Source organism: Lissotriton vulgaris, chromosome 4_1, assembly GCF_964263255.1.
Source record: "Lissotriton vulgaris chromosome 4_1, aLisVul1.2, whole genome shotgun sequence".
Classification (NCBI taxonomy): Eukaryota; Metazoa; Chordata; class Amphibia; order Caudata; family Salamandridae; genus Lissotriton; species Lissotriton vulgaris.
In genome coordinates, this window is record NC_141691.1 from 478,096,231 (window position 1) to 478,113,557 (window position 17,327).

Genomic DNA, 17,327 nt, shown 5'->3' on the forward strand with positions numbered 1-17,327 from the left:
TCAACCCCTAAAACCGGGTGGAGCCAAATGTATGTGTTTAACTTACTATTGGCAAAAAGGAGAAATATTTCCTGTGGGAGGGTGTTGCAGTACCAGTAGTTGGCCATATCGGATGCTGGACTTACTGCAGCTCTGAGCTGGAGTACATTTACTATTGTTTTGGGTCCTTTTTGGCTGTAGTAAATTTAGAAGAGCAGTTTGTTAATAGAAGAGGGCTTTCACTTTTGTGTCCCTCTCTAAACCCTACCCTAACTCTCCCTACACTACTTCTTACTCCTCCTTAAATCCCTCCCATTTAGTAGTATGGATGCCTATTTTCCAAGACATTTCCCCCAATCGCTCCTGCATTCACTACTATGCATGTGAGGAGCCCCTGATATAAAAGATAGGGGAGGTGAAGATTTACTCTTGTAGGTTTGTGAACAACATTTTGTAGTACTTTACTAGTAGTATTACAGCACTACTATACATACTACAAAATATAGTTTGTGAATAGGGATCTATGAATATAACTTGTGAATCACACCCTACTTCATCCCCTAGGGGATAGGCTGCAAGGTAGTTTGAAATAAGTGTACTCCAGATATGCGAATGTTCATTCAGCGTTACCAGCATCACCTTGGACAGAGATTCCCATTGAGAAAGCTGAAGCATCTGTGTATCCCTTGGTCAGAAAACATGTCTCTATACTTAAGTCAAGACATGGATGGCTGTGCTCATTGGTCCATGCATATTTACATGTTAGTACATGCTGCTACTTATTCACATATCAGGCGATTAAGGGACGTCTAGAGTGGCTATTCGCTGCTGGTTCGCATATCCCAACCCCAGCCAAACACATCTAGGAGTCTGGGTAAAATAAATGGTTGGAGGAGCAATAAAAATACATAAGCCGTTTACACAGACTAAAATTAAAGTACGAAATTAATGTGGAGGCGATGGGCAATTGGAAATGAAATCAGACCAGTTCTTACCTTTGTCACTACAACTCTCTGTTGAGAGCGAATAAAACGAATCAGTCGCTCAATGAGGTAGAGGATGATTGGGGCCAGGACCCACTTCCAAGTCTAAGGATAGAAGTAATAATAAGTGTGTTAATCAGAGGTATAGGAAGGAGAAATTAGTAGCCGGACACAATATTTATTTGCATGCTATATAGCATGTAATGTGCTCTGCTCTTCATGATATAGCTCAATAGGAGCACTACTTCAGCCTGTCAGTATTCGAGGAGTTTAACTATCATCAGAGCAATCCTTCAAAGTACATCCTGGCTATTTACAACATGGAATGCTGAATCCACCACTGCTTCCAGTCAGTCAGTGCGGAAACAGGTGAGCCAGAACCAGGAGAAAACGAGATCTCTGTAAAATGTAAATTATACCGGTGTAGTTTGGGGAATTTCTGGTTACCCTTGTTAAATGAGATTCACAAAATGACACCATTATGCCACGTTGTGTAATTATGCTGTGCTCGTGGCATATTTTTGCATGGAAACAAAAATTACAAGAACATGGACAGGTCTTTTTCGTGGTACCTGTGTTTTTGGTGCTATTTCTTGCACAAAATTATATATGAGTATTGTTGTGTAATTTCCCCGAAATTTTACATAGTTATACATAGCTAATTAAGCAAATCTCGTACACCTCTCGACAACACACACAGGATGTGGTTCGCCGTAAATGCTGAATGGAGGTTATTAGAAAACCAGTCAGATTCTTTGCATTTTTAATCCTAGAAAAACTTCAAAAGAGAGAACCCCACTAAAGTAAAGCAAGATGCAGAAAGAGTGCTAACTACACATAGCAAATCGGTCTATGAAATCGCAATGTTGTCAGGTGAGTGGCAAATGCAATGTTGCCTATATTGCCTCTTATTTTTCTAGCAATCCCCCCCATGTGCCATCGAAAATGCCTACATTGACCCTATATATCCTCCCGTTGACCAGGCATGCACCTGCTAATGCCCTGCAACATTGACTTTAAACTGAGATCCTCACATCCGTTATTTGCACATATCCTAAATGCCATTCAGTGTAGCACCGCATCATCACACATGGTGAATCTGGACATAACTTCAAGCTAGTTCTTCTATTTACAGTTTAGCACGCATGTCATGTTTTGTATATATGATAGCTGACGTCAGACGAATGCAAGATTATCGAGGGACCATTTATACATCATACATTCCACTTGGTACAATTTTACCTATACGGTTTAACGTCATAAATGAAGAATAATTACGCCAGTCGTACAAGAACAACCCGTCATTAGGATGCAGCCAACCTATCTGCCGCTCTATGTGTCACAGTGACCTTAAAGAACTGGATTAAGGGCCACTGATCCCCAGAGCTTTTTAGTTGCTACTGTACACTCCGACCTAAGCCAACTCAATAGACCTAGTGTAAAATATTTTTTTATTGACCTCGTGTCTCAAAAATCTGTCCATCCTTGAATTCCTCTCTTGTAGGAAAAATTGAATGATCTATCTCCTACGAATGTGGAAAGGTGAAGGGATATCAATGTTCATCTGAATTTGACTGCTTTGGACTGTCAATGTCTTCCTGTAGTAAAGTGGAATTGAAGAGAGGTAGCTTAAATACCTCTTTTCTACAGAGGGTCAGCTCAGGGTAGAGAAGTGTGGTTCAATGGTTAGAGCGGCAGACCGGGATGCAGGAGTCTGGCAGGGACCAGGGTTCAATTCCCGCCTCAGTGGGTCTCGGGCTCAATTTCCTCGGAGCGGATAATTCTCGCCTCGGTGCCTATTCTGATCATGAGCCCCACTCTGCACCTCTGGGCAATAGCTTGCTTAATCTCTACATCGGCCCAAACAATGCTGAGGATGCCCGACTTCACCTTGGGGGTGCCCAGGAGTGGGCTCGTCACAGGGAAAGGCCAGGAAGGGTTCCTCGGCGGTATTCGTACAAGCGCCGAGATGCCTACGGGTAGTTGTGCGCTATATAAGTGCGTAATTATCCTTTATCCAGAAAGATGCTGGTATGCGTCTCTTTGTTCAAAACTGTGCACTGGGTGAACAGGTTATGGGGAACCTCGGGTTTACCAGCTGACAGAGGGCCAAAGGAGTGAGGCTTCAAAGGCAATTCGCTGAGATGTTTGGGGAACAACTTTCAAGGAGATAAGGGTGTTATCAACTCAAAAACACGTGTCCTGGTATACCGCTGAGTGCGCTAAGGGAATCCTGCCATGAGCGTGAATGCTAGGGCTGCTTTGTTGCCAAATGTTAGAGAAAAATGTATCTATGGAATCGACATGCACGCCCTGGAGGATGTTCGGAGAAGTAAATTGTTGATTCCTTTAATGGTAAATTTGACATCAGAAACTGAGTGTGGTTTTCCTTGGATAGGCTTTGGTTTGGGGTCCCGATTCCGGTATCCAGTTCAGATTGTGCAGACTTGAGATATTCCTGGGAAGATAATCCTTCTAGAAGTGGTGGGAGAAAACACCCAGAAAGGAATGCTGATCGTCTGAGCAGGGAAAGGTCACTGACTGCAGTTTCCAATCAGAACACTGAGACTGAAATACTCCTGGGTGGGGCAAACACAAGAATAGGGATGAAAGCCATTGAATAAAGAGCAGACACCTAACAAACACAATTTTTTCAGACAAGACTCTGTAGGGTCTCCTGGGGTGAGGAGTTTCAATGACTAGACAGGATCGATCTTAAATTGTGCATGTGCTAGGGTAACCTTTGAGACTGTGTAATAACATCAGATTAACCCCATCAGATGTAAGTTTGTACAGTCAATTCACTTGCCAAACTAAACCTGCCTAATTGAGGCCCTCTTCGGAATTTGTTGCTCGTAGCTACCCCGGAAGTTCTTCAGAGAATTAAGAGTTAGAGCTCCTGGCATACAGTGGAATAGTACGCCTCCGCACCCATATTTATTTTAGATATGCTCAAGCAAATATAAACCATACAATCTGCTGCATTTGACACATGTATTCATGGCAATCTCTATATCTATGTAAATATCGTCAAGAAATGAAAGTACGAATTTCCCATTAAGTTCTCCAAGACAAGGCCTGGAACACAGCCAAACATTTTTTTGATGGCCGTACATTGTGAGCGCGACTAAAACGAGCATGGACAAAGCCAAAAGGGCAAGCCTTTTTTGTAAGTGAATAGGTGTCATTGATTGGCGAGTTTGGGAAAGATGGATATAGCGGCTAGATGGGGTTGGTGAGGATAGACTAAGATAGGTAGAAGGTGAATGAATGGAGGGGCAGGCGGTGTGTCAGTGGGCAGGCGAATGGATAAATGAATGGGTGGTTAGGGGGCAAATGGCTCAAAGGATGGCTAATGAAAGCATGCTCGGTAAGTGAGTGGATGGATGATGAAAATTATGCCTGGTTAAAGGAGGAAATAAATACAACCATTACCAAAGGTGCCAAGGGGCCCACTTCCGCACTAATCTTGCAACAGAAAGGTATGAATTAGCCCAACAGGCCCTGAATCGAAGTTTTATGGTCGGTTGCCTTGACAAGGGCATGAGACTGTCACAGTGCTACACCTGCACAGAATACTTTGAGGATGTCATTCATGCACCACAGTGAAGAACAGGTTTGTTGAAAAAAGGGAGTAAAAAAAAGGCTCTGCTTGTTTCCAGGCATTGCCACTTGTTGGGCCCTTGCAGCACAGCCAAGCACACGTAAGAGACCATGAACCGTGTTCACCACAACCATCATGGATCTCATTGCGCCCCACACCAATGCCTCCATGGACTATACACTGCTTGGAGACCTGAACTTCCACATCCTCAGCGACGTAAACTCCATCACCCTCTCAGACAACCCCGCCAACATGAGACTGACACAGCTATTCACCACCCCTACCCACAAGGCAGGACACACCCTTATCCCATCTTCCCCGGATGGAAGAACATTCACTTCAGCCACACCACGCAGCCCCTCTGGACGGACAACCATTCCGGACACTACTTACCATCGCTCACAAACCTACACCATACGCTCCACGAAGGAACTGGAGCATGGTCACCGAGGAGCACCTCAACTCCACTTCCCACCACGACCAACGTCAACTCTGCAGCCAACACACTCCACAGATGGATCACCAACATCGAAGACAAGCTCGCCCCCCTCCGTAAGTCCAATAGACAGCACCCCATGAAAAGCCACCTGGTTCACCACTGATCTCCAAGAATCCAGACACCTGCAGATAGCTCGAGATGGTTTTGAAAAACACCAAAACTTCAAAAGTTCAGACCACCTACAAGAACGCCAAGACAGAATACCACCAATGCATCAGATCCACCAAAAGGAACTTCATCCAGGAAATCTTCGCCAACACTAGCAACAAGGAACTCTTCAGCATCATTCAAGAATTCACAAAAAACCCCAGCGAAGCCTTTAACGTCACACCTCTGCAACAAACTCACACAGATCCTACTTCCATCTCAAGATCAAGTCCCTCTACAACAACTTCAATGAACAGACACCAGACTACGAAACCACACCCACCCCCAGCAAGTTTTGCATCTCCGCCTAGGCACCGGTCACCACCGAAGACATTGCTGCGACAAAAGAGTCTCCATCCACGCACCCAAGAGAAACCTTCGCTCCACCGACCACACCAACACCCCGCACATCTGCAGAGTCAGAATGGGTAGAAAAGCCTACTCCTACATCGCTGCAAACCCTGGAATGAACTCCAGCTGAACATCAGATGTTCCCTGACTCTGCACACCTTCAGGAAGAACCTCAAGACCTGGTTCTTTTGGGTGATTTGGAGCTGCAGACCACCACCCCCCCCCCCCCACCCACCCCTCTCTCCAGGCGCCCTGAGACCCTCATGGGTGAGTAGCGTGCTTCACAAATCCCGGATTGATTGATAAGAGGCATGGGGCTGTGGTGACCACTGCTGATAGCCACCGCCTTAAAATGTCTTTTTATGATGATCATGGGCACATGGCCAGAAACTAGCTGCCAATACCTGCTCGTGATTGGCTAAAAACAAGCCTACTTCAAACCACGCTCACCATCTGCGATGCATTGCAAGCTCACACTAGCAGCTCATCACTGCCTAGGTAGCAAAGCATGCTTAAAGTATAGGACCTTTGAAAGTCCCATACCTTCAGGTAAGTGTTGCCCTACTTTTTGTCACAGTTTGGCACGAAGATAACCCCCCAGTCTCCAACTTTTTGGTGCAAAACTGTCACAGTGACTGGTAGGGAGGCTTTGCTGGGCAGAGGCTGGCTCAGAGCAGAGTGGGGAGTTGTATCACACTGTGTGTGTTTTAGAGTGAATAAAACACCCTAAAAGGACAACCTGCTGTACTATTCTCATGCTACACTCCAACTAAAATCGGGGCATAAGCCCCTTCTCCTGCCTCTAGCTGATAGCAGTAACAGTGCCTTGCTGCTAGTGAAAGGCTCAAGCTTGCAGATGGGCAGGGGCGAAGGGCGGAACAGCGTTGGCAGTGAGACAGGTGATGTGAGGGGCACTGCAGACACCTGGCATCCATTAATGTGCCCCAACAGATCACCCCAGCTTGCTCTTGTGTCAAATGCCCGCTATACGACTAAACAATTTGGCATCTTCTTGTAGAGATCACATCACAACATGGATCGCTCCTTCACCTCCCAATGAGCTGAGAACTGAAGCACAGGGCAGTATTATAATTGCCCAGGATTGCACAGCTTTGTTTGTAGACACCTCTGTCAGGATCAGCAATAACCTACTCAGCCAAAGGTAGGGGCACACGCGGTGAAGCGGTGCACAGCAGACACCTAAAGTGAAAAAGCACACACTTGAGACAGTGGGGTGACCAGAAGAGCAAATAAGCAAGTCTCACAAAGACAGAGATTTCACTAGTTTACCAAACACCAGAGTGAATGTGATCCTCTCACCACTCAGCACCATGGGACGGCCACCTCTCACAGAAATAGATGTATGTGGGCACTTTTATGCGACTGGAATCCCAAAACCCTATCACTGGGCTGATAAAGTCTTCACTTCAGTGTTTAGCATCAGACCGTATAATGATAGACACTCATAGACTCTCTAAATTAGATCCAGTAACTAATATTATACAATAACAGGTCTCTGAAAACAATGTCACAGACCTGTGGTATTGGTGTGACCTGCGTACAACGAATGATACAACTGGAAGGCTCTTATAAAATGTGCATAACTGAAGGAGCCTTCTGATCTGAACACACCAGTAAAATGTGCTTTCTTTTCTTCGTAAAACGAGTGATACGTTGTATGGACACCAAATGAGGGTCACTTGAAATGTATGTAGTCAGCCGTGCTGGCCTATTAGACTTGTGGATATCGAATACGGCAAACGAAAGAAATGGGTTGCAGAGTACAAGAACAGCGAATGTAGAAACATTGCCACTCTCACAGAGTAAGACTGGCCTCTCCAGCGACGCTGACCAACACATTCAAATGGATTAAGTGAGCACCATGTCTAATCCAAAAAAACAATTTGTACAAGGTTAAATGCTGCAAAATAAATATAAAAAGTTTGGAAAAATATTAAAAAGCAGCTGTGATAAGGTGTACTCAATCACAAACACAAGCTCTTGCTGGCTGCTGTGTGCTTGGGGAGTTCCACAGAGTCGCTGCGTTAACTGAGAAGCGACGGCCTCCTGATCGCGACCTTTTCACTCTGGGGACTTTGGCCAGACGCCCTTGGTCAGAGCGGAGGGTCCAGTTGGCTTTGTAGGGACACACTAAACCTCTTAGAATAGGCGGTCCCTTACCCTGTAGAGATTTATGAATACACAAGGATTTGAACTTTATCCTTTCACGAATAGGGAGCCAATGGAGAAACCTTAGGGCGGGTCTGGCTGAGGAACGTGCCAATGAACCTGCAGGTAGCCTAGCTGCAGAATTGTATACATTGTAGTTTAAGGGTAGCTTCTGGAGCGCCCAGATAGAGGGCGTTGCTGTAATCAAGCGTTGAAAGAATTAATCCCTGAATGAGAAGCTTCATTGAATGGGGAGGTAGAAGGGGGAGGACTTTCTCACCATACTTAACTTCTGTGCTGTCGGTGCCTTTGCAATGCCACATTTGTATGGTCCTATGCACCAGGACTATACTATCTTCTTGGTGGTGTGGGCCCTGCTAGCGGTTAATGGCGAGGGAACTGACAATGCACAAGGTGAGCTTGCCGAGTGTGTCTTGAGTTCTTTGCATCAGGTCCATGAAGCACCATTACATTTCCTCCCTTTTGAATCCCTGGGGTTGCTAAGATGCAAACCGTATTGTAAACACCTACAAATATGTATACTTATCTGACTTGGTGCGCAGAGTGTGAAGCGCCAGCTCCTGGGCTGGTGAATTAGGACTTTGGGGACAATATGATGGTTTCTTCCACTGTGACTGGTAGAGCTTCAGTAGCTGAATGATCTCTTCTATAGAAGAAGGGAGGTCTGTTCTGGTGCTGGATTGGGTGTGGGTGTGCTGTCTGCTGTCTTCACCCTTTGTGTGTGAAGGCCGCTCTGTGTCTTTGGCCTCATGGTCATCAACATACCAGCCTCATAGCTCCAAGGAGAGCCTGAAATGTGGGGCTCGGGTAATGGAGGAGACTTCATTTCTATGTAGTGAACTACTTTGTGGATATCTTCTCTACCAGTGTAATGCGCAAATGCTTGAAAGAGGTAAAACTACATATACCTTAAATGTAGGGTGACCAGATGTCCCGGTTTTCCCCGGATGGTCCCGGTTTTTGGGGCAGTGTCCCAACACTTTGCTGCAAATTAAAGGACTGTCCCAGTTTTTGTGTAGTGCCTGTGTTAAACAGATAAATGTCCCAGTTTATAAATAGTGTCTCGCTTGGTGAGCCTGCTTTACTTTTCACAGGTGCTGAGACGGGTCTCTATTGGCCTCTCCATTTTTGCTCACAGAGGGAGGAAAAAAAACAAAACAAAAAAAAACAACAAAAAAAAAAACTTACTGCTACAGCAATACCACCCATCACTGCTTTTAAAGAGAACGATTATAGTTCTTTCAGTCTGTCTCTTCATTCCAGATTGGAGGCATTTTCTACTGTTATGTACAGCAAAGCCAAAGTTGTTGCTTATTTCTCTTATGCAGCTAACAACCGTTGACAAAGCCAATAGTCCAGACTTGTTTTAGGTGTGATGTTACTCATTATATTGTTGATAAAACCAATAGTCCAGGCTTGTGCTAGGTGTGAGGTTACACGTTATATTATTTATCTAGATACAATTATTATTATTATTATTATTATTATTATTATTATTATTAATTCTTGTTAAGCGCATGGCTACCCTCAGGCCTCCCAGCGCTGTCATGCGATAAACAGGACAAAGGAGATTGAGAAAGCGTTCTGGAATAGCCAAATCTTAAGTTGTTTCCTGAAAGTTATGTGGTTGGGGTTTGATCTGAGCTTGATCGGGAGAGAGTTCCATAGCAAGGCTGCGTTATATGAGAACATACGTCCTCCTGCTCTTTATCTTTTAGTTATGGGTACCTTGGATTGGAAAAGGCTGGCCGATCTAAGGTTACGTGAGGGGCGGTGAAAGCTAAGGAGGGATTTGTTTATTTTCGGGCCTGTATTCCAGAGAGTTTTATGGGAAATACATAGTGCTTTGAATTTTATACGCTCAGCAATGGGTAGCCAGCGTAAGGCCATCAGCGCAGGTTTCGCGGATTGTCTGCTAGGGATATTGTGGAGTAATCTGGCTGCTGCGTTTTGCACTATTTGTAATTTCCTGATCGTAGTTTTAGGGGTTCCAAGATAGAGTGAGTTACAGTAGTCGAACCGTGGAAGAATCAAAGATTGTACCATAGTTCTACGTGCAATGACAGAAGCAGCACATTTTTTGGGGCGGGACTCTATGCTAAGTACAGATTTTTTTAGCATATGTGTTTTAAGCCACGTCCTAATTTAGATTGGCCACGCCCCTTGAGAGATCAGCCCCCTGTTTTTTAATCCCACTTAAAGCCATTGGTACGTTTGTCAGTCCTACTTCTATGTCTATGACACCGGTCCCGGTTTTTTGTTTTGAGAATCTAGTCACCCTACTTAAATGACTGTTACAGTTCCCAGTGACTGTAGAGGGGGCTGACCCAGAATGTCATTCTCACGTTCAACAAGTGAGGGGGTCTGGCCCATCGCTCCTTTCGTTGTGTATTTTGCATTGTTTGCATACAGCTACACCTGTCTCTAGCCAGACCTTTAAACAATGTTGTCTTTGTAGTGGAAATATCAGTATGGTACCATTTGTGTAGATTAGCCTCTTCACTGCGGCGGTTATTCCGCAGGAGTGCTAGACATTCCAATCGCGGGCGTGGTCCCGACGGCTCCCGGCCATCATGAGCACACGCCCACCGTGACTCCTGATGGCCGGGAGCCGTCATGAGCATAGAAGAGATTAATAGAGAGTTAATCATAGTACTTTCAGTGCTTATAACCACTGCTAAGGACCACTGACCTAAATGTCTTAACCACAACCTTATAAGGATGTGGTAAAGTAGCCAGTGGTTCTTTACAGTGGTTGTAAGGAATTGGTTAGGCCAGTGGTCCGTATCAATGGTTATAAGGATGAGCCAATACATTAAATATTTGTTTTATGATTTGATCAAACGTCGTGATACAGCCACTTACAAATCCTCAGCCAACCACGTCTGTTGCAGAACCCATGATTAGAGAGGATTAATGGAGGCCTTTATCATCACAATCACACACTCAGTAAGACAGTCAGTGGCATGAGAGGGGGCCAGTACACTGGTTTCTCTTTCCAGTCTGCTGGAATGGGCCACTTGACTAGGTTTGTCTTGCAGGTATTGGAGATGTGTTAGTTGGGTGGTGAGATTTTTTTCCAGGTTTGTCAAAATTGTGTAGCTTCACGGGGCTTAAAATAAACTAGTTGCATATTCATTACCTTTCCACTAAATTGAAGGGGTTTTCTTTCACATTCATTAAGCAATGGAATGCTGAGAGCTCCATTGAAGACAAAGAAGTGGTTCACGGCCACTAAGGACTGGTATAAACCTTGTGCTTCAAACATTATGATGCTTCTCCGTTTCTTCTTTATTCTAGAATATTCCACCCGCAGTGGTGGTAATAATCTAACCGCCTCATAGACCTTCTGCCACAGTTCTTAAAGGTTCTCTTCCGCGTTATAGGTCCAAGTCTTCAGCATGGGCCTATAACTTGGGGAGATGACCTTCAACTACCATAATAGCTCTCAGGTTCTAGTGTTATTCTCACCAGTTGACATACTTAGCTGACATAAGTGTGCAGGTTTCAAAAATAAAACTGGATTTCGAAAGGATTGTCCTCTTAGAAATAAAGTTTGAGCGATCGGACTATCTGACATTCTACTGAGAAATGATGTGTCTTTCACTATATTCCCTCAAAGCCATCATGAAAATTCCTCCAGTCATTATGTAATTTGTCCGCCCATTTGAATTGAAGCTGCCCCATCGTCAGCGTGAAGGTGTCACAATGACAACTGTGTAATCGTCCTGATGGATCTCCCCAAATTATACCTTTTGATTGGCCAAGTTTGTATTTTTGAAGTCCCTTCTAAATATAGTGGTCAGAAGCAACTGCAGCACTGAGATCTGCTGGAAATTCTACTTGGGTTAAAATGATTATATACTGTTGAGCACAACTTTACTTTTGAAAGAAAAATGGGACATTGTACCCAATGTCGATGAGAATATGTGCCTTAACTATGCTGCAGAGAGTTTCTCTTTAGGACATCATCAATCTACACTTTAATAAAAGCAGAATAAGAACGTAAACAATTAGAGATCTTACCCCAGGCTCATTCCCTGCAAATTTGGGAACAGCACATTCATCGTCCTCATCGTCTTGACCCCATTTCTTGTACTCATCCTTGCACTTATCGAAGGGCGAGTCCTCCATGCTCTCTGAGGTCTGCCCACGCACTATGCGCCTGAAAAAGAAAGGAGTCCAGTCATGTAATGTGTCATTAATTGGATGCTTCCCTTCTGTCTGCTCCTCATCCCTTCCACCTTCTCTCTCCTCATTCTACTTCTTGCTCTCACTTTCACCTTTTACTTCTCCCTCTCCCCTTTCGCTTCTCCTGTACCATTTCCCTTCTCTCTACCCTCCTCCCTCTTCTTTCTCCCCTCCTGCCCTACTCTCTCACACTTTCTCATCCAATCACCATCTCCTGTTACCCTCTCTCTCTCGTGTCCCACTTCCTACACCCTTCCTCTCATTTCACTTCACCTCTTCCTTCTGCCTTCTTCCTCTCCAAGCCACTTTCACCTTTCCCTTCCTCCTCCCCTCACCTCTTCTGACCTCCCCTCCCCACTCTCCTTTCACTCTTACTCTCCCCTCTGCCTCTCCTCCATATTGTGGTTGAATCCTCTTTTCTGGAATAGGCTTCTCCCATCTCATGATTGTATGAAGAAGCATCTACTCTGGATATTATAAACCCTCTTTTCCATGTTAAACAGGGTATGGACTATGGAATACATTTCTTTTTTCCTCAGACATGACTGTTTTGTGACAATGAGTAGGCCTCTGGCATTTACCATAAGTAGACCTTTTTTTAGGTTGCATATAGCGAGAACCTGAATTTCATTACACAAGGACACATTCATTTTTAGGCATGGGCAGATTAAGTGATTTGACCAGAATCACATGGTGTGGAGCGTTTGCTGATTCTCGAACCCGGTTCCCCAGCTTTGAGGTTGACCGTTCTAGCCGTTAGGCCAGAATTTAACACTAATGCAAGTGATCATCCAAATCTAGGCTTTGTTCCCAACTCTAGCATGTTGGGTTGTACTTGTCCACTGTGCACAAGTGTTAAACGCACCCCACTGCACACTTACCCAACTCCGTGGATCAGGAGGCCGGCGAAGAAGATGATGAACAGGTGATGTGTGTACCAGAAGACCTCAAAGTAGCACCTGCGGATGAACTCTGTGGATGATGTGATCATGAGGATCAGCGCCAAGGTGATGATCACCCCGGTGACGCCGGCGATGGTCGTGAAGGCCAGATACGTGGGGGTCTGAGGGCACAGAAAATAGGGTTACTTTTTGTAGTGTGTTTGTGGCTCAAACTGCAGAAAGAGTTCCACTTAGTACAAGGATAACGAGCTGCACTTAGCAAGACCTGGTGCACACAATATTGCATTTAAAAGAGGTCACATTGTAGGGGTCAGAAAACATGTGTCCTTTCTACACATTCACGTTACACTTAGGATTGAATATGGGCATCTGACCCACGTGCATAGAAAATACAGGGGAAATTAACTGGTCTTCTTTTATTCTCCATTTATTTCTCCCTATATGGCAAACACCGTTCATATATAGAATATTAGCCCACATGGGGGAACAATATAAGTTCTCAAACTGCTTTGCAGCATGTCACTGCACAAAACCCCCAAACAAAGCTGTGCAGTATATTACTGCTGAGTATTACGCAAAACACAGTTTTAACTCTGCATGAAAAGGGCGTTCCATGGGTGTTGCTGTGGTGTTCCTAAGCAACATCCATGAAACTTTACAAATTCCCAAATTTACAACATTTTGTAAACCTGGGAATGCATCAGAATCCTACACCTCCCCAGGGGAGACGTAAGAAGGCGAAAGAGAAGTACTTTTATTTATCCTCGCTTTTTCCTCTTTTTATGTCTGCTGCATTCTACAGAATGCATAGAAAGAGTAAAACACCTTTAATGATTGGCATACCTTCCTGCACAAAAACAATCATCCCCTGAGCGCAGGCAGCCATGCAAAATGATGCAAGGGTTTCTGCACTGGCACGAGGCTGCTGTTGGTGCGCTCACGCACGGGAGAATGACCGGAAAGGCCTGTATCTTGTAGATACGATGCATTCCTGCCCTTTTATTTTAATGCACAGCAGTGCACCAGGAAGGCTTGCTGCACTACAGTGCGTCAAAAAATTGTCAATGAGGGCCAAGGTCATGAAAAGTCAAGCAGAGTGACTTCACATGGCTGTGGAAGTATGGGGAAGCCAATGGTGCAATTGGCTTGTAAATAAGCCCCATAGTGTCCAAGATGAGGCTGCATTGCCCACTCCCAGGCCCAGACTGGCCATTGCGGGCACCAGGCAATCCATCGGTGCACCACAGGGGTAAGGGCCGGTATTGGGCCCCTGGGGGCAGTTTTGCAGCGTTGCTGTGGCCCAGAAACAAAATCGGCCAAAAACCGGCCCTGGCAAAGAGCACAGTCGCACCCCCAATCCCCCCAGGGGGGCGACCGAGCACTTTGCCAGGGCCGGTTTTGGTTCCCAGCAAGGCCCTGCCCACTCCCATAAAGGAGCACACACCAGGGGCAATTCACAAAACTGGAGCAGTAGATGTGTTTCTTTGCTCTCAAGTAGTAAAATACTACTGACCTAGCTGGACATAACACTGAAAAATGTAATAAAAACATTCACTTTAGTGCGCTCTGTCCTGTGTAAGTTTCCTGACGTAGGGACTGTTGCCCAAATGTTCTTTGCTTTTGTAAACCTACATGTGCTGAAAATGTTATAAAAAAAAAAAATTTACATGTACACTAATGTACGTGAGTAAATTTTGCATGAACAGATTTGACTTACACATGGAGTAAATGATTCGTAAGACCGTTTGTGAATATCCCTAAAAATAATTTGTTTTCTTCAAGACAAGTATGTCAGTATAATGTTATCAATGCAAGACAGATATAGTCACGTTGCACTCTCCTGCCACCACTTGGCTGCTGTGGCCGCCAGTCTCCACTTGGCTGCTGTGGCCGCCAGTCTCCACTTGGCTGCAGTGGCCGCCAGTCTCCACTTGGCTGCAGTGGCCGCCAGTCTCCACTTGGCTGCAGTGGCCGCCAGTCTCCACTTGGCTGCAGTGGCCGCCAGTCTCCACTTGGCTGCAGTGGCCGCCAGTCTCCACTTGGCTGCAGTGGCCTTGAGGTTCTGTAAATTCTGTCTTGTCCTGTGAGGTTATGGTTCTGTCACGATTTTGGTGATGTTGTACCGTATTTAGTAAGTACGGCTAATATGGAGTGAATTAGTCACGTTGACTAGCGAGTTCATTACGTGTTCAGAGACTTTGTCTCGAATATGGGTTCCATTTTGTCCGTGCCTCCATTTTGCGTTGCCATCACGCAGGCCGATGAATGTGGTCGAACGAATAAAGCGACCTGGCCTTCTCGTATCGGTATACATTAACTAGGTTCTTCTTGACTCTAAGGTGAGCTGTAAGAAACTGACCTCTTCACCTGAAACTGACCTTGCTAAGCCAATTTCCTTGGTTGATCGTTGTCCGAGATTGCCAATCAATGTTCAGGACATTGTTAACTTTTAGTTTCTTTACACATGCCTGATCTTGCTAGTTATCCGTCATGGTTTCCTTTCTATGCTTCTTCATTACATGCATTGTGCTTCCAATTATGGGTTGGTCTGGCTTGTGGAGATTGAATTTGGGACATTCCTAATAATTAACTTGTGGGTTGGGACAATGTAAATTGAGGGTTTTGCTATGTGATACTTTGTTTGAAAATGTATCTTATTTGCTAGAATTTTGTGCAATGGGTGTCCATTTATAATGTGACAATTGGGTATAAAAAGGGATGTTTCGCCTTTTACAAAATTGAACAGTTTCCCAAGTTGTACACCGGGTTGTATTGCTGGGATTACTGTTACTAGCTGCAGATAATAAATTTGGTCTCTGACGCCACCCAGAAGTATTCTGTGTCTATGTATACCAAGACAGGTGAATCCGAAGACTTTGGGCGTGCCCCTGGCACCGCTGGGTTTAAAACCCGGTTCTTCAGCCTCCAGTCACCACTTGGCTGCTGTGGTCTCCAGTCACCACTTGGCCACTGTGCACGGAATAACGGCCTCACCTGCATTAGCTTGTCCTTTGTGTGCCCTCACCGCTTGTCTTCCCTATGATACTGAGACGGAAATCACGCCTTGAGCCTGTGTCATGTTTCACTCTTACCACAGACAGTGGTGCCACATGGTTACGAGACAGTGTCTACACAATCAACACCAATGCTTGTTGGCAGCTTACCTCAGACGGTGAACGGGCGGGGTTCAGCCAGTAGTTGTCCGACTGGCCGACGGCAGAAAGCATGCCAGGCAGGGTGTTGTTCTTGTCGTCTCTGCTGTCACAATACCACTCCACGTTAAACAAGTGCGCAATGGTGTGGACGGCTGGAAGAGAAGCAGGCATGGAATTTACATTTACAATAGTCATTAAATGCAGACGTCTCAGAGAGGTATTAGAATAGAAGCCCAGCTAAGCCCTGCGCACCAGTCCTAGAGTACATCAATCCTTTAGTGGTGAAAAAGTGCTGCAACTGAGCCTTCGGACCAGGGGGCATATTATCAATAACAGGAGATAAAATTATCGCATCTTTATCATCAGAAAACTGCCGAAAAAGCGGCGATAATGGGCTTGATAATATGCTCTATGAAATTCCAATTGAAGCCCATGATAGAGGTCTTCACATCTAACATGGGCTTCAATTGGAATTCCATAGAGCATATTATCAAGCCCATTATCGCCACTTTATCGGCAGTTTCCTGCCAATAAAGCGGCGATAATTTTATCTCCTGTTCTTGATAATATGCCCTCAGTTCCCTACTTGTGTAACCGGGAAGGGAACTTACAAGTTAACCTCCTTTCCATAATATTTTGCACCAGGGCCAAAACGTGGAGCAAACGGTGAAACTTCTTTTCCCTGTTTCCTGCTAGAGTTGAAGCATACAGAGCCGGCCCTTACTCCAGCAGCGCCCTGGGCGGAAGATATTTTCCGCCCTCACTATTGCTGGTGAGTGAAAGGCGACACTGGTCCCTTGTCACGGGCCCGGCTCCAGCTGGCGACATCAGATCAGCGACTTTCCTCCAAACACCTCCCCCAGCTCACCTGAACCGCCCACAATGTAGCCCCGCCAGGACGGCTCCACGAGCCAGGCCGGCTCCACGTTGTTTGTTGGGTTATGAAGGGGGTGTTGAGTCCCCGCGGGGAATAGAGAGAGATGGAAGGGCAAGGGAGGGGGCTAAAACAGCGACAGTGGTACGTTAAAATTATTATTAGTAGTGTTTAAACGAAATCACTGGAGCAACAGCTTTGCTGTTTCCAGGACTTTTACACAGACAAGGCCATACTTACCAAAAAAGTTATGCAGCGCAGCACAGCAAGCCGCGTTACAGGGAAAAGGCAAGAATGCGCCACATTTATCACAGTATGGCACATTCCTGCCTTTTCCCACAAAAAGAGCTCCGGAGGCATTTTCCGCTTTCTATGTGTGCTGCGGAATGCAGCACACATAGAAAGAGGTATATGCCCCTACGGATTCTTTTTGTGCAGAATGGTGCCCCTTG

At 45.3% G+C, this 17,327-nt stretch overlaps 1 protein-coding gene across 1 annotated transcript in view; it reads right to left on the reverse strand.

Moving 5' to 3' along the window:
- Window positions 1-17,327, reverse strand: part of NOX1 (NADPH oxidase 1) — a 48,567-nt gene that overhangs the window by 16,012 nt on the left and 15,228 nt on the right. Inside the window, exons 5-8 of the mRNA XM_086964629.1 lie at window positions 16,011-16,153; window positions 12,826-13,007; window positions 11,780-11,918; window positions 975-1,067 (exon numbers count right to left, since the gene is read on the reverse strand). Coding sequence (XP_086820755.1) covers window positions 975-1,067; window positions 11,780-11,918; window positions 12,826-13,007; window positions 16,011-16,153 — 557 coding nt within the window. The remainder of the gene's footprint in view (window positions 1-974; window positions 1,068-11,779; window positions 11,919-12,825; window positions 13,008-16,010; window positions 16,154-17,327) is intronic.